Below are 18,806 nucleotides of genomic sequence, written 5' to 3' on the forward strand. Positions count from 1 at the left end.
CGATGTTTCTTGAAGGCCATCTCAGTATAAGACACTGAAGTTTCTAGTTTTCTATCAAATGGTATCTTCTATCATTACAGCATAGAGCATTAGCATCATGCTTTATGGTGAAGTGCTTACAATGCTTTCACTTCTTACAACTGAGTAACTAGGGTAGAGACATTCTCAGCTTAGGGGTGAAGTGAGCAGCCCCAGGGTCTAGGGGCCTGTAGGTTGGAGAGAAAGAACCGGAATCCAGCCCATCTGAAGACTTCCACCAGATGACAAATGTTAAATGAATTCTGCACAGCATGTGGAGAGACAAAGTCCGTACTGGGCTTCTGGATGAAAGGAGTAAGGAATGTTTGTTTCATTAATTCATTTGGACTTCATGGAGAGCTAATGTGCCTTTGTGTAAGTTATTCCTTCAAGAACAAAAACCGCAAAACGAAACAAAACAAAAAGCCAAATAAAACACCATCTGCTTCATTTCCCTCCTGTATTTTAGAAGAACCCCAATATGTGTGTTTAGATTCCAAATGCTCTTGAGTTGTTCCATTTCAAAAACAGTTAGCAACTTAATTCAAACTGAAATGTTTTTCTGATGATTAGATTATGTTTTAAACATCAATATCTTGAACATGAAAACAGAGATGATACTGCAGCAAAAAAGATATGGGACCATGTTATTTCTCTATGTGAAAATGACCCTTATACAATAAAACTAGCCATAAATGGAAAGAAAAACCTAAATTACAGTTGCTGTTATAAAAGGAATAAGATAGAAAAAGAAAACTTAGCATAAATACTAGCCCAGGCTTGGGCTGAATTGAATAGAAAAGGAAGAGAGAACTTGTTTTAAGGAACTTATAACAAACCAACGTAAACTAGAAATATACGGGAACAAATGTACTCAGAAGCCCAGTGGTGAATATCTTCTAAATTGAAATAACACTAGATGGAAATTCAATTAATTGTGGAGGGCTTTATTTCAACATCATGTTGGTAGAGTTTTATAATATTAAAGCTGGAAAGAAACAGAGATCATTGTAGTTCAAATTTCTTATCTTAAAAAGCCACGTGGAAACTTAGTATCAAATTCAAGATTAGTTTCTCATTTTGCCCATTCCCAACCAAGAGTCCTTTGCACAATAAGATGCCATCATGACATATGGAGTTTGGCCACATCTGCTGTTGAGCATCCCTAAGACAGCCTAGTAAAGGAGCACATGAGGATGTGGAGGGAAAAGCTTTCTACGGGATGGAAACACCTCTGAAAAAATTAGTGTTAGAAAGAGATAAGTAATGAACATATTTTCTAAATCTCCCTCCTATATTCACACAGTGGGGAGGCTGCTGGGTAAGTAACAAGGATCCCTACTGGGGGCTGTTCTTTGGCCCTGCATCTAAAAGGAAGCTACTGTTAAGTTAACCTTACAGGGCCTTCTTTGCCAAAGGAAACTAGAAAAGAATAGAACTGAACTAACGTAAGAGCTATGCCACTTCCACCTGGAAGTTATTACAGTAAGAGACGGTTTTGAATCCCAAAACAGGCACGAAAATATTAAATTTGACAGGGAAGAAATTCATGATGTGATGGCTAAACCACTTCCTCAGGACTCAGGAAAGCGGGCTTCTAGAATGTGATCTCACACTAGCTTCCTGTGTGACCTTCATGACCTCCGTGTTCCCATCTGTCCCACGAGGGTGCTGGACTAGACAGACTTCCCAGCTCGGCTGTGTCTTGAGATCTTTAACCTCCAACCTGGAAAGTTTAGCTCATACTTTGTCAAAGCACACGAGGTTGATTTGCCTGCACATATTGATTCTCTGTGGGGAGATACAGAAGATTTTCTTTTTCTTCAGCTTCCTTTGTGCATACACGATGCCTGTGGTCAGGGAGGGCGGCTGGCAACACAGGAGAGACAGCACGGAGAGGAGGGGCAGGACCGTGGTTGCAGTATCTTTTGGAGAGACCTGGGGAGGGGAGGGGCATACAGGTTGGCCTGGCAGAGAGGGCCAGAACCCTTCCTGGCACCATCTCCTGCTGCACCACTGGGGTTCTAGAAGCTCAGAATAATCACTGTGATCTGGCTGCCTTGGTGGGACTGAGTGTTCTCTTGGCTATGCCTGAGGAATCAACAAATTGTCTTCCACCGCAAAACAAAGGAGACCCTGGATCACCACCCCACATCTTACTGTCCTTGACCCTGCTTCTCTCCACTGAGCCTTCCCTCCAACCAGAGCGCCACCCCTTCTCTGCTCATCACAGCCTCTGGACTCCTGGGCACTGGGCCTAGTCTTGAGTTGTAACATTTCACACATGGCTTGACTGTAGGCTTATGAATCTCCCTCCCCCACTAGCCTACAAACTCCTCGGGCGCAGAAGCTGTGCCTTCTTCATCTTTGAAGTCACCTTGGAATTCATCTTACTCATCTCCAGATGCAGAGCCTAGCACAGTTCTAACACAGAGGAGGTGCTCAGCACACACACTGAATGCATGGCGACCTGACAAAAACTAGGACCAAGACTCTGCCAACTTCTCAGCATATATCAACTGCTCTGGGGAAGCCAATAATAAAAATAGCTTGCTCTCTCTGGACACACACGCTGGGACAAGCACTGTGTACATACACTATTTAGTTACCCCTCACAACCACGTTGTGATGTAAATACTGTTATTTCCTCCATTTAATGGTAGAGGCAACAGAGACTTAAAAAATTAAACAGCTTTCCCAAGGCCACATGCTGGTTAAATGGTGAGGATGCAGACCCTAGTCTATTCAACTCGAGAGCACAGATGTGTGACTGGTATGTCATATTATCAAGCCAGGTCTCATGGAGTCAGAATTCCAGGCAAATCTACCGAGGTTCACAGGACTAATAAGGGCGGGGCCAAGATCAAATCATAGGTTGCTTAATGTTCCCATTCTCTGTTGATTAAGGGCTTTCCCTCTACAACCTTGCCTAGGTTTTCATGACATTACTGTAATTTAGCCATAAAGTTCTCTTTTCAGTATTGGAAACACAGATTCAAGTTCAGTAGCAATGGCTACTAGATACATCTTTGGGCCAATTCTAGTTTATTGCAATATCCATCATTCCCTGATTTTCCCAATCCCAGACACAGAGGAGTTTTAACCGTGAGGACTCATCCCTGCCTAATGCTGAGCCAGTGCAGATATACTGAGGCAGCCAACAGGTCCATGGGTTCTGACCTACAAGACGATGGGGTGTGCAATGAGTACACTGCTTTGGTGTGTATTGGATGTTGAGTCCTGCCCAAGAAACCTTCATACCCAATCCACTGCCAGGGCTTCCTGGTCCATAAGAGAGAGCTTTTTGCTGGTTTTCCTGCTCAGTGCTCCTGCTCTCCAGATGAAACTGGCACACTGTCTCAAATTCAAGCCCCATTGGCTTCGACATTCTGCCTCGTTCTTTCCAAGCTCTATTCTCCCGTTGCCAAAGTTCCCTGGCCTCCTCTGCCCTCCCTTCCCCTAGAACTGCTCCCTGGGAGCTTATTTCAGATTGAAATGACTGTGCAGAGCTCAAGTTTGAGCATGAACATTGCCTAGAAATTCTTGTGACTGTCTTTGCCTCTCCCCCACTCAACACACAAACATTTCTATGCCATCACTGAGCATTGTAAGGAGGCCACCAAACCCCAGTTTCATACCTGTGTTTGGATCCTTTTATTCACAATGTTTTATTCTCCCCTATAAGCCCACAGTGCTAAGATCCCAGCATATCTTACAGAACAGACCACACGGCTCATAACAGAATCAGGATCTCAGCACCAGAAGGGACCTCAGAAGTCATTTATCACAACCCTTTCCTCTACAGCCATTACAACTATTCAGGGAGACATCCAAATGAAACCAGACATCGTGAAGCTTAAAAAGGGAAGTGGAGATCCATTCAGTACACAGCTCTGTAAAAGTAGATATTTAATTTCATCTCAGAACCTAACAAGAACACAGGGCAACTCATTGACTGTATGATATGTTGGGTATTCCCTGGACGATGTACACACTCACATACTTCAACACTCTCAAATAGTCCAAACTTCTAGGCATGGCATTCAAGATCCCCTGCAGTCTGATCTAATCTTACTTGCTAGACTTATCTTTAAATTGCTTTCTGGTTCCAGAAACACTGTGTGCTTTTTCTTCCTTTGCATTTTGCTTACTCAAATTAGTATATTCTTCCTGCTTTCTGATCTGATTCACTGAATCTTCCCCATCCTATCAGGCTTGAGAAACATGTATTTTCTCTGAAGCTATTTGGCGTTGGATATCACAAATGCCACGCATGCAGTAACCTCTTTCTCCCATCCAAGTGGTGAAAGGAGCCGTGAACTTTGCAGCTTTTGATAGCTGCACCTTTCAATATAATTTCCACTAATTCCATGTGGCTATTTAAATTTAAATTAATTAAAAAGAAATAAAACTGAGAATTCATTTCCTCAATTACACCAAGCACACTTCAAGTGCTCAATGAACATATAGTTAAGGACTACCAAGTTGGACAGTGTAGATATATAGAATATTTTCATCATCCTAAAAAGCTCTATTGGATGATATTGATTCAGAATGATGGGACTTAGAGGAAACACTTTTGAGTTAGGTTAAGTTCCTTGAGAAAGCTATGCTATTAAAAAGGCTTACCCCAAGTACTTACTCCATGGTACATATATACACCAAGCGCATAGGAGAAACCCTTGACTCCAAGGAAGACGAAGAACATTATGAACTTGAAGGCATCATTGTACAGTTTGAAGTTCAGAGGCTGGGGGTAGAGGATGGATCTCACCAAGTCCCCTTTAGCTGTATTGTAAGCTACATGAAGATAATCACAAGTGGAGTAAGGTCCTTTAATACAGTTTCCCCTAAAACCAAAAAAATGGTTTGCATGGAATTAAGGATTGGCTAATAGTGTCAATAGAATATGGAATTAAAACAGCATTGCTATGACCTAACAGTGTATTTACATTTATTGTTCTTCCAAGTTGCCAGGAACAATAAATTGCATTCACTTAGCCCTGCTCAATTTCTCGTGGTCTGGGAGTCAGTGCTTCGGTGGCTCATACAGTGTAATCCTCCTACCCCCATTCACACATGGGGCTGAGGAAAAGAAGGCCAAGGAACTGACGAATGCAATGACCAGAGAACATGAGCTGCTAAGAGAAAGAGACTTTAAAGCAAAAATATGTGTTGAAAATAATAAAAAATTAAGAGAAAAGTAAAGCACAAGGCAAGTAACCTTATATGCCTCTGGTCATGATATTCTTATGCTCAAAAACCTTCCAGACCCCACACTTTTTAGAATAAAGTTCAAATTTCTAGGCATGGCATTTGAGGTTCCCCTTTTATTTGATATACTCTTGCCTTGCTAGGCTTATCTCTTAACTGCTCACTGGTCCCAGAAGACCCCTATGCGTTCCTTCCTTTGTGTTTTATAGACACAAATTAGCCTATCTTTCCAGCTCTCTGATATGATTAGCTAAATCCTTTCCATCCTCTCAGGTTTGGCTCAAAATGCCACCTCTTTGAATAAGTGTTTCCAGAATTCTACTCCCATACTTCACACCCAAAGTAATTTCTCCCACTCTTTGGAGTCCCTGTAACACTTGGTCATATGACATCTCTCACTGCTCTGTGTTTTGTTAGCTATAAATCCATCTGTCCCTTGTGCCGGGTCATAATCTTCTTTAAGGGCAAGGAGTATCTCACAATTTTTTTCTTTAGCCCTCTGTGCATAGCACTTAGTAGATACTCATTAACATCTAAAGTATTGGCAAAAAAGATTGACTACTATATATTCCAGATATGAGTCAGTATTCTAAGTATAAAACATGCCTTAATCCCACTGCTTGATGAACATCTCGTCTCCTCAAACATGGCTTTGCAGGCTTTGAAGGAAAGAAGCAGAGTTTCCCCTAACCTGTTGCCTTAGCATTTTACAACCTCAGATCAGGGGTTCCCATGATCTTCACTCATTAGCTTCTGCTTAAGCAGCAGCTGGAGGGACGTTCTCATGCCCACTGACTACTTTGAGCAAAAAAAAATAAACTCAAACCTAGATATTTTTAATTAAAAAAAATCAGGTAGTACATTTGAATCACAGACTAAACTAAAGCATAGAGATATCAAAACACAAGATGTGTTTTGGATCTGTGAATGTGTCGGGTGACAGAAACACAGGTCAGTGGTGAATACAGAGAGCTGGGACCAGATCATGGAAGGCATTGTAATGTCATGTGAAAGAGTGGGACTAATACTGGTAGTCTTGAAAAGGTTTTGAGCATGGTATTTATGAATTGCTTCAAACTCTGTTTTAGAAGTATGACTTGATGACAGACTGAGGAATAGGTTAGAGAAAGGTTGAACAAAATAAAAGAAAAAATATTTAAGGTGAAAATTGAAGGGAAACAGTCAAATGAATATTTCTGTAGGAATAGTTTAGACAGGAGATGATGATGGCCTGGATAAAACACCAGACATGGGGATGAAGGAGAGGGATACAGGATGCGGGAAGTATTTGCAGAATCTATAGGATGTGGTACCCTATTTGGTATGGGAGGAAATGAAGAGTTAAAGATGATATGAAGAGACTTGACAGATGTTATGATGTCAACAGAAAGAGGCAGTAGAGGAGGATGAGTTCCCTTTTAGATGCCTTGATTTTGAAGCATCGATAGGACATGTAGGTGGAGGTATCCAGCAAAAACCTAGAAAGAACATCCCAGCAAGCAACTCTGAAAAAAAAATGTCCTCAAGTGATAGTGGTTGAAACTGTTTTCTTAGTAGTCACTTAGAGGGGGTATAGAGGGAAAAGAGAAAAAGCCTATGGACACACAATAAAACCAAGAACACAGTTTTGACTTTTAGGAAGTGTACTTCATTCCTGTATACACTTCATCATAGACAAGGGTATTAACAACGAACCGTTCAGTTGGAAATGGTGGCAACTTAGACTACTAAGGGTTTGATTGGAAACTAGGATGTGGCAAACTCCATAATCCTAAACAAGATTTCCCTAATCCAGCACCCCTACCTCTAATCATGGACCAAATTTACAAAAGTGGAATCTACTAACCTGTTTGCAAAACGACTGCTCTTACTGGCCCCTGCCCAGAGGGCTTGACCTGGATAACTTCTGTTCCACAGAAAAGGACATGTTTCCGATAGCCTTCTAAACTGTGGGATTTCCAGGCTGTGGTGTTCTCCGTGTGGGGTAATGGTGTCTTTGTAACAGGTGTACTTTCTCCTAAAGAAGATTGTATTTTGCTGATTCTGTGTGAACTCTGGTAGTAATTTAGAGCTGGCACTTGCCAGTTTCAAGAAAGGATACAGACTGCAGCTAATCTGGTTGTTAATTCTATCTCATGAGTCAAATGACTGTTCTTAGGGATGCTGGTGCTGCAAGCAGTGGTACACTTGATTATATTTCAAATATTTATGTAACATTTGCTTATCTTTTTCACACCTGGCCAGTATGGTTTGTTGTTTTTATTTTAAAAACAGCCCATTTTATAGAAAGGTTTGCCACTTAATAATTCCCCCAAGTGTTCTTTAAGCCCAGCACTATTCTTGGCAATGAAGAAGCTACAAAGCTTGTGTATAGTTATTATTATTTGCCTTTTATTAACTCATTTATCTGCTCATTCATCCATTGACTCAGCAACTATTTTTAAGTGCTTATTCTGACCCAGGCACTGCTCTAGGTGCTGGGAATGTAATAATGGAAGACAGACAGAAATTCTGCCCTCATAAAGCTCATGGAGCCCGGCCAGTAAATATCAGTAAATAATTAATTAAAATACAATGCAATGAATATTTTGATAGCAGTATTAGGTGATCTGAAGATCCAGGAAAGATTTCCTGTACAATTAATAGACGACAACTTGAAGGGTGAATAAGCCCAGCCAGTTTAGGGAGGAGAGAAAAGTGTTCTTAGAAGAGCTGAGAGAAAAAGCATGGTGTGTTCTGGATACTAAAGATAGTTGAGGATGTTTGGGACATTGAGTTTGGAGGTAGAGGAAATCAGTCCTGGAAGTACAGAGATGGATGAGAAATGATGGCTTCATGAAATCTATACAATATTCTCAATATTCTTCACGCAGGGGTGGAAGGAGAAAGAAGTGGATGAAGACCGTCAAAAGGTACCAACTTCGTTATAAGATAAATAAGTACTAGGGATATAATGTACAACATGATAAATATGATTAATACTGTTATATGTTATATATGAAAGTCATTATGAGAATAAATCCTAAGAGTTCTCATCACAAGGAAAATTTTTTATTTCCTTAATTTTGTATCCATATGAGATGATGGATGGTCCCTGAACTTGCAATCATTTCACGATGTATGTAAGTCAAGTCATTATGCTGTACACCTTAAGTTTATACAGTGCTATATGTTAATTATATCTCAATAAAACTGGAAGAAAAAATATTCTTCATGATCTTTTGTTTGGATCTTGCAGTGAAAGACAAACTAATATAACAGGACAGAACCTCTCTTTTCTCTTTCTGGATGACCTCAGCTCTACTTCTGTTAATTAGCCCCACTAAATAAACATATCAGTAATGTCTATCTCCATCTCTCCTCTCTCCTGAGCTCTTGTTTTTTGCTTCCCAGTTGTTGGCTGTTCATCCCAACATAGATATCCCAATTGTGTCTCCAGTTCAACATTTCTAAAATCCACATCAATATTTTTATCCCCAAACTTCCTCCTGACTTCCCTATTTCCCTTATGGTCCTACCCTTTTGCTAAGTCACAGATTTATAATCTCAGAACCATGTTTGAATCCTCCTCTTCTCATAATCTGCCTTTTCATGGAATGATTCTCCAAGTCCTACTGCTTCTTCCTGTGGGTGTCATTCTTGGGCTCTTGCATCTAGGTCCCAGTGGCTTCAATGGCAGTCGCTGTCTGACTCGTGGTGGTTGCATTAACAATGGATTAGCTGTGATTTGTTTAGCTCTCTGGATAATTTGAGGCTACAATGGAACTAATAAATCTTTTTTATAAATAAGCATCTTAACCACAGTCTGACATGACGTCCTGAGTTAGGAAAAATCTCCAAACTTTCCTGCTGTGTTTCTTGTTTCCTTTCATATCACTACCACACTCACAACAATTCTGACATCAGATGTGTGGGGAGGGGGTTTCTCTACAATCAGCGATTCTGTGACATCGGCTGGTTGTCCTATAATTTAACTCAATTCAATTCATTTTGACACCATTTACCTGGAGATAGTATCAGACCCCATAGGTTAAGGGCTCAGTCCCACAAGACTGTTCCCACCCCATTCAGATGTCAATTGCAAATCGAGATTGTCATCTGTGCTTCTGACAGATGAGCTATAAATCTGAGGTTCCGGTGACCCCTTCCTGGGATTCAATTAATTTTCTAAAGTGGCTCACAGGGAAATACTTACTTACGTTTACCTGTTTATTGAAGAATATGATAAAGGACATAGATGAATAGCCAGATGAAGAGACACATAGGTCGAAGTCTGGGAGAGTTCCGAGTGCAGGAGCTTCTGTCCCCTTGGAGTTGGGGTGCATCACCCTCCCGGTATGTGGATGTGTTCACTCACCTGGAAGCTCTTTGAATCCCCTACAACTACTGGGATTTAATGGAGGCTTCCTCATATAGCCATGGTTAATTATCAACTCCATTTCCAGCCTTTCTCCCCTCTCTAGAGAATAGAGGTTGAGGTTGAAAATTCCGAGCTTCTAAGCACGGCTTGGCCTTTCTAGTGACCATCACCCATCCAGGAGCCTCCAGGATCCTACCAACAGTGGCCTCATGAGAACAAAATTTCTCCTAGTGCTCTTATCACTTAGGAATTGACAAGGGTTTCAGGAGCCCTGTGCCAGGCACCAGGGGCAGAGGCCAGTGTATCTATTTTCTATTATCTCCCACCTCCTAACTGTTCTCTCCCCTCCAGTCCCTCAACCCCTTTAGTCATTCCAAACCATTTCCAGATGAATCCTATCAAAGCCCCCCTTTAATTATGTCATTATTTTCTCAAAAATCCTTAAGCTTGGGCTTCCCTGGTGGTGCAGTGGTTGAGAATCTGCCTGCTAATGCAGGGGACATGGGTTCGAGCCCCGGTCTGGGAGGATCCCACATGCCGCGGAGCAACTAGGCCCGTGAGCCACAACTACTGAGCCTGTGCGTCTAGAGCCTGTGCTCCGCAACAAGAGAGGCTGCGATAGTGAGAGACCCATGCACCGCGTTGAAGAGTGGCCCCTGCTTGCCGCAGCTAGAGAAAGCCCTCACACAGAAGCGAAGACCCAACACAGCCAAAAATAAATAAATTTTAAAAAAAATCCTTAAGCTTCCCCATTGCCATTACTAATAAGGCACAAACTCTCTTGCTGGATGGTCAGAGCCATGACAGGCTGAGCATCCATGGCTGTTATTACTCTACACAGACTTCAGCTAAACTAGATCACTGGCATATCCTGTTATTGACTCCCATTCTTTGCCAGTATTATTCCTCTACTTTCCCTAATGGATACACAACAGGATATTTCAGATACAATGAAAATCACCTCAGAGTTCAAAAAGGATACATTTCAGAGACAAAATAAAAATGTTAATAACACTTCCTGGCTTGCAGATTTAAAAAGCACTAGAGTTTAAACTCTCATCAGATTTTTGCTAAATATTCAATTAGCAAGATAATATATCATATTTCCTATTTGAGTATACTGTTATGTTGATTATAGTCATACAAATTTAGGTTTTATCTCTCCTTCTAGGTAATAACTGAGGGTAAGGACTTGGACATATATAACTTTTTACATTCATCATTTTCCCTACTGGTATGTAATACGTTCAAAATACATATTTTTTTTCTGGATGCATAGATGAATTTAGTAAAAACAATTACCCAGGTTTTTCTATGATTGGTTTTTCAAAACTGGTCTTCTACCCTGATACAGTTTTTATGTCCTAAGGTGCAGGAAATTATAATATTTTTATTAGTGTTCGCGAACATTCTTCAGGAAACTCCTTTAGCCAAGCATTTGCCCTAAATCATTTTCTTTAGAACAATTATGATATCCATCCATTGTGTGGATTTATCAGTTGCATTCTAAATGGCTTTGTAAAAGGGATAGAACTTTTGGACAAATCTCCAAATCATTGTGCCACATTGTTTTGAAATCCGCCTTTCTAAAAGGCAGATACTTATAGATAATTTCAAATGTGTTTCTGCCTTTGGATCACAGAATATTAACCCACAATATATGATTAGACTAATATTAGTGAATACTTTCACACATACAACTGATGGTATTGGGGGCAGGCAGGTATTTGATCAATCAGAGTCATTTGGAGATAATGTTCCAGAGATGACACTCAAATAATTTTTACACAGAGATGATTTTCAAATCTATTTTATATTATTCAAATATTAATAAGGAGTCTTGTGCTTGGTCTTTCTTGGGATCTCAGGAAAGGATGGATTTGCCTACAAAATTCTGGAGAGCTAAGTAGGCTGGAGAGTGTTTCAGAAAGAAAGACACTCATCGTCAACTGTTCAGTTGGCATCCGAGACCCAGAGATTCCAGTTGCCGTGAAACGGAGATTCTCTCCTTCGTCCCCAGTGAGCCAGATGCCTCTACATGGTGACAGTGTTTTGAAAGGCCATGTCCTTGTTAATTTATACTTCTGGGACCACCAGATTGTAAACTACTTGAGGGCAGGGACCATTTCTTATTTGTCTTGTTGATTCCAACACACAAACACAATGCTGGCACCTAGCAGGCATTTCCGAAATTTTATTGAGAAAACAGATAAATGAGTGAATAAATGAAAGAATGAAGTGAGTGAGAGAGAGGAAGAAAGGGAAAAAGGAAGAGAGGAAAAGATCTGATCTATCTACTGATTATAAGCTTGTCTGAAAGGATATAAATGTGAAATAACCACTTAGGGAAATTCCTGTGTGTCCAACTCAGATCACTACATACTTCTGTACATACTATTCAAATAGATTATTAATTCTAATGAGTAGAGGGAGAGGAGAGGGATTGTGGCAGAGTGAATGCTACCCCTCTCCCCCATAATTATCCCCAAGAGAATGAGGAGCAGTAGTTTCAAGCATAGGCTCTGGGGACAATGTGCCTGGGTTTAGGTGTTTTATTTTCTTCATAGAACTTATAGCTGTGGGAAATTTACCTACTTTCCTGTTTTCTGTTCTTGCACTAGAGTGTCAGCTCCATGTGGGCAGAAATCTGCCTTGTTCACAGTTGTATCCCCAGCACCTAGGAGAGCATCTTCTCCATAGTAGGGGCTAATAAACATTTGTCGACTGAATGAATGAATGAATGAATGAATAAATAAACAAATGAATTCAAATCTCAGCTCCACCACTTTTAAGCTGTGTGACCTTAGGCAAATAAATTACCCTCTCCGGACCTCAGATTCTCCCACTTTATAGAGTTGTGGCTTGAATGAAATAGCATATGTAAAATACTAGCAAAGTGCCTCATACATATATATATATGAGAACTAAGAAAAATTAGCTATTGCTACTAAGAGAAAATTGTCCATCAGTAAGGCAATAAGGTATTCCTTTATGCCTCTTGACCCCTCCGTGAGGAACTAAATCTTGAAGGGGATCACTGTCTCGGGAGGCAGAAATAAAGGACAGGGGACTAGATTTTAAGTTTCAAAAGTCATTCATAAATTTGATAATGGATTTTAGTGACCACCTGAGAGTGAGAACAAAGCTTTTCTGTTCACCATGCCTTTCCTCTACTACTTTCCTAACCAAACCAAACCAAACCAAATCAAACCAAACAAAACAAAACCCTGGACTGGGAGTTGGAAGAAAATCTAAAGGAAACTTAGATATCGTGTGTCTTTGAGAGAAGGGGCCTGAACGAAATTAGGATATGGAAATATTCTAGAAGCATGTAGAAACCGAGAGCAACGTCACCTGGGTCTGCCTCCATTTCCAGGTAGATAGGCCCTGGATGCTTCCCAAGGTCCACGTGGTGTGAGGCAACAGAAAGAGGAGTGGGCCCCAGACCAGATGCCCCTCCCCAGTGCCTTATGCAACTTCTGTAGCCAGACCAGAGTCGGGAGGTCCTGCTAATTGATGGGGATGCCTGACTTGTACCAGATACTTCGCACCGCATACTTTCAAGGGTGACCAAATTTGGAGCCAAAATAAAAATTAAGTGTAAAATAAAGTTAAGTTTCTTGCACAGCTGAGCTCATGACAATAGGATAAGGTTATGAAGATGAGGAGGAAAAATCCCACAATGGGTATATGCTATGAATGGGAATAACCAGGAGAGAGGAAGGCAGTGGCTGAACCCACAGTCAAATCATCGTCCTCACGCCTATGGTCCCTCATGCCTGAAAGCCAATGCCACCTCCAACTCTGACTTTTTTCTCACTAGCTGAGCAACCCTGGTCTCTTTTCACCTCAGTTTCCTTATCTGTAAATGGGGTATTATAATAGTTCCTAGTCTAATTTTTTTTTCTTTTGTGGTACGCGGGCCTCTCACTGTTGTGGCCTCTCCCGTTGCAGAGCACAGGCTGTGGACGTGCAGGCTCAGGGGCCATGGCTCACGGGCCCAGCCACTCCGCGGCATGTGGAATCTTCCCAGACCGGGGCACGAACCCATGTCCCCTGCATCGTCAGGCGGACTCTCAACCACTGCGCCACCAGGGAAGCCCTAGTCTAATTTGTTTTATGCTCCAATGAAGTGAGGTATAAAAGTTGCTTCTAAAAATATAAATTGCTATAGAGATGTTAGGAGTATTTGCTATTCTTCCTACATAAATAAAGACTTCTGTATATGCAAAGGAGTATTTTTGCACATGGGGAACTACCTGAGTCACATTTGTGGACACATGCCCAGAAATACAGTTGTAGTTTCAGGAATCTAACCCTAACTTGATTGTTCAATCAGGATCCTTTCCACAAATACATACGTGAGTGGGAGGATCTAGGCAGGATGTGTAAGAAAGTATTCAGAGCATGTTGGTACTTAGATCTATTTCAAGAAGTTAAAGAGAAAGAAATAGATGTATTTCCATTTTATGTGTCTGTTTCTAAAGTTGACTTGATCAGTACTTAGGTTACATATATATAAATGCTGGTGACTTTATTTTTGCTGAAATAGACCCTCAGAAAAACCACTGACCATTTGAGGTCATTTTAGGTCAACTTTGCACATCTGTTAAAAGGCGGTATTTTTTCTGTTCCTACTTCTCTGAGACTCTATGAGTTTTCATGAGAATCAGGGCAAGAACAGTCACCCAGATCAGTACACCCAGAGGAGTAAAGCCTGCTGTGTGTCCTCCCCTGTTTTCTCACTGCAATGCTCTGTGTCACCATGAGGGATGCTGTTCTTGGTTGGCAGGCTGCTGGGAATATGAGACAATTGCTGCCTCTCAGTGAAGAGCACAGTTTTCTCGGGTTTGAGGTTTATACTTAGGGTATTATGGCAACATTCTGGATGAAAGATATGATCAGTATGCAAATCCTCATCACTGCCATTACAAGGCAGTTAGATTTTAACACATTAAAGGGATATTTTGTAATTATACGGAACATATTTATGTTTACTACATTTTCCTGTCTCAATTTTAAATTAAGCAGACCCATTTTTCATGTGAAATCTACTTGTGTTGAACAATTTAGGAATAGAGAATGCCTCTCTTTATGTTTAGGTGATGTTAAAAAAGTTTTGTGCGTGTGTGGGTTTTTTTTTTTTTTTTCCTGTCTTTACACCATTTGGAAACAGAAAAATGTAATAATCTGCAAGCACAATAGGCCAATACTTTCTATTTTTGTAGTGCCATATAGTTTCTTCTTCTTTCATTAAGATGCTCTGTGTATTTTCTTTTTTGCCTAAAGAATATTTTATAAATAGTGCCTTACTAATTACCCAAATTCAAATGGACTGTACAAAGTATAAACGAAGACAAGGATAGCTCAAACCATAACTAGAAAACCAGTTTTCTGCTCAGTGAGATCAACTGGAAACATGATTCTAGAGAACAGAACTATTTTACTGCCTTTCTGGAATGTTCAACTCAATCTCCTTCCCACTGAAAGCTGGGGCTTGGTTCTCCATCCATAGAGTACAGGGCTGGATAAAATCTCTATTTCCTGCCAATTGTGAGGTGATGGTTTTAGGCTGTGTTTTGTTTGTACAGGAGTATAACTTATCCTTATATTTATGAAGAGACTGTGCATCAAACAGTATGATGTTCTAACACTCCTCTGAACTCAGAGCACCCTATTCATCCCATTCATCAGGCAATTAATTGATCCCATGTTGTATAAGTCTTTTCTTCTAGTTTCGTGTGCCCTGTGGTTTGATTCCTATATTCTTAAACATTTCCTGTTTGCATATATGGTTTCCATCTCCATGAATAGTCTGGGTGTGTCTTCCTCATCTGTCTCTCAATACCTTAGCATTGGTATAAAGCAGGTAAGTGTACACTGATCTGCTTTGCTCATCTGGCCTGGCTGTTGGAAGGAAAGACGAAGCTTCAGGACAACTGCCTACCTGTGAGCATGCCTTCATTCACCACACAGCTTCCATCAATCAGAACAGCAGCGCATGGCAATGAAAGATTTCCTGGAAGAATAAGAATATCTCTGGGAACCAAGAGACGGGACTCTAGCTTCTGCAAACCTATACAATGGCAAAGTTTACATGACTAGCTGAACTTTTCCTGTTTGTACTTAACAATAAAAACAACTGAGAACTCTTATCAACTTGTTGGCCAAGAACTACCCTTGCATGCTCACCTGCTCCAGCCCCTTTCCACTCAACTGCAGATTCCCAGAGAACCAGGATTAGAGAATTGATACCTGGGCCATGGCGAAGGATTTGCACAGCAACAAGAGTCCCATCTTGATCTTAGTGCCTAAGACAGCGCTCTGCCCACCGAAGACACTCAGTGGCATTGGTCAATGAAGGAATGCCCCTTTGCTGCTGCTTCCTCTCTGTGGCTGGGTTCCTGACCGTCCTCCCCATTCCCCCCACACCCCGTAGCACAATCTGTTCTTGGATTGGGGCCTAGGTAAACACTCCAGACAACTTCTGCTGCCCAGGAGTGCAGCTACTCCTTGCTGAGAGTCATGGCCACCCCAGCCCAGGCTAACTCAGAGCAAATGCCAAATGTCCAGCCAGCCATCTATAAGCCTTATGCAGGCCTGGGTTCCAGATAACAGACTGAAATGTATGATGCAAGGTCTGTTTGGGATTGTTAGTAGGGGAAATCACAAAGTCTTAAGAAGTCTTACCCAGTAACATTCCAGTAAGTGAAATATGGAGAAGAGAAGGAATTTGAAATAAATCAGACATTGGACAGAAATGGTTCAATCAGGGCTGGGACCAGGCTGAGGCATGCCAGGTATGTAGGGTACAGAATTCAGTGAGGGGCTCACTCAGGCTCCCGCAGGTACAGGCCAGCATTCTCATGACCTTGCCTCCTTAAAGTTTGCATCTATGATGCCTTGTTTACCTCACCTTAGCTCCAGTCCTCAGTTTAAGGAGAAAAAACTTTTTTTCCTTGACCAATAAAACAAATGAGACTGACTCCACTCTGAATACCAGGATGCTGACTACGGCAGAACCCATCACTTACCTTTGCCTTTTACAATGATTGTAACCTGGACTTTGTTGCGATCCTTCACAAGGTTGTGCAGCTTAACTGATTGCTACAAATTCAAAGTCAGTGTTTAAATATCTAATATTTCCATATCCGGAAAACCACCTGATCTGAATACAGTAAATGCTGAACCTACTGTCACAGCCAAACTGACTCTGGGGAAAGACTCAAGTCTACTTTCCATGTTCCTGTTCCCCTGCCTCAACCTTTACTTCACTCAACTCCCTACTTACAGCAGCAGGTATGCTCATTAGTTTAATGCTATTTCAATCCCAAGAAAAATGATGCACAGTCACTGCCACATGGACTCAAGCCAAGGAACCGAGACTCCCCTTCTTGAGGATGCATGATTAGACTGAAGAAAAGCAACGTGACCACTCCCGTTCTCTGTGCCTCTGTTGCCCTGTCTGTAGAAAGCAGAGTATGAACTGTAAGTGGCTTTCCATTGTAAGAGCCTGTGAATATTTAGGTTGTATTTTGATCGTAAGTGGAACAACCATCGCCTCCTTTATGAACTGGTGGGTTTTCACATTGGATAATTCTACAGACTGGAGTCATGCTGCTCCGTTTGGAATCCTGGTGCTACCACTTACGAGTTATTTAGCCTGTATAACTCCCTTTTCCTCATCCAAAGGTGGAGATAATAACAGTATCTATTTTATATGGTTGTTTTAAGTTACTTAAGGCTTATCTTATTTTACTTAACCCTTTGGATAGTACTCATTACTATAGTAAGAGCTCAGTGAGTGTCGATGATTAATAAGAAAGTTGTTGTTAAAAAACAAAACAGGGCTTCCCTGGTGGCGCAGTGGTTGAGAGTCCGCCCGCCGATGCAGGGGACACGGGTTCGTGCCCCGGTCCGGGAAGATCCCACGTGCTGCGGAGCGGCTGGGCCCGTGAGCCATGGCCACTGAGCCTGCACGTCCGGAGCCTGTGCTCCGCAACGGGAGAGGCCACAACAGTGAGAGGCCCGCGTACCGCAAAACAAAAACAAAAACAAAAACAAAACAAAACAGTTGTCTGAGTACATCAGCTGGAAAAATTCACTTGAGGTGGAATTCACCGAGATATGACCCTGACAAAGCAGAGGAAATGGAAGCACCCTGGAGAAGTGGAGGAAGCATCTGCTAGAATGACTTAGGGGACAGGAAAACAGAGGTGAGAAGGGATGTGGTCCACAGAGTTCTCTCTAAACTGACTGTCAGGGGCGTCACGAGCCAGAGGGAGTACAATGCTGGACCAGCTGAGGCATCCCTGGAAAGCACTGCCCCTCTCTGTATGGATGTCAGTTACTCAGATAACTCTAAGTAGAAGAGGTCTGAATACTGTCAACAGTGCTTAGACACAGCTTAACATAATTCAAATGTAAAACTTCTTTTTAGATGTTAAATTATTTTTATCTCTTTTGTTGATGATGTTTAATGTTATAAATCTCATCAGGCTTAGACAAGCATTCCACACAGTTATGCATCTTTCCTCTCTAGAGAACATAATGAGTTCAGTGTTAATATTTATATAGAACTATTTATTATTTACTTCAGTTTTGCATGAAAAGCTAAACTTCAATCATTTGGACCAGTTGAGTGGAAGAAGTGATGTTGGGCACATATTCGTTGCCCTAACTTGACTTCTTGAGGCTCGCCTGTTGGGGCATTCTTTTTAATGATGAGTGACAGTGAGAAAGCAGTTTGGTAGCAAGAGAACTGGATTCAGTCAGGATTCCTGTGTGGTGGGTCAGGCTTACCCACTAACTAGCCAGATACCCATACATAAGACATTTCACTTTATAAGTTAGCCATTTCCTTTGCAAACAGACAACATTGAATTGGATTATTCTCAACTTCCCTTCAAGCTCTAAAATGACATGATTTATTTTGCATATCAGCGATTTATTCAAAACCCCCAAGGCTTCATAGAAGAAATACCCAGAGTATAACAAATGACTCAAATTATTATTTTTAAACAGTTTAGAACTTTATTCAGTCACCATGTGCCAGGTGCTATTTTAGGCACTTGGAATGTATGGCTTGATTTTTTTTTTTTTTTTTTTTTTTTTTTTTTTCAGTACGCGGGCCTCTCACCGCAGTGGCTTCTTCCGTTGCGGCGGAGCACAGGCTCCGGACGCACAGGCTCAGCGGCCATGGCTCACGGGGCCA

At 41.4% G+C, this 18,806-nt stretch overlaps 1 protein-coding gene across 1 annotated transcript in view; it reads right to left on the reverse strand.

Annotated features, from left to right (window-relative positions):
* ATP13A5 (ATPase 13A5) overlaps window positions 1-18,806 on the reverse strand; it is a gene marked incomplete at both ends in the record, with an annotated part of 113,082 nt that overhangs the window by 61,175 nt on the left and 33,101 nt on the right. Inside the window, 5 exon segments of the mRNA XM_081235356.1 lie at window positions 1,765-1,956; window positions 4,661-4,818; window positions 7,079-7,249; window positions 15,540-15,668; window positions 16,627-16,699. Coding sequence (XP_081091482.1) covers window positions 1,765-1,956; window positions 4,661-4,818; window positions 7,079-7,249; window positions 15,540-15,668; window positions 16,627-16,699 — 723 coding nt within the window.

This window comes from Mesoplodon bidens (genome assembly GCF_964165515.1).
Source record: "Mesoplodon bidens genome assembly, chromosome: 5".
NCBI classification, from domain to species: Eukaryota; Metazoa; Chordata; class Mammalia; order Artiodactyla; family Ziphiidae; genus Mesoplodon; species Mesoplodon bidens.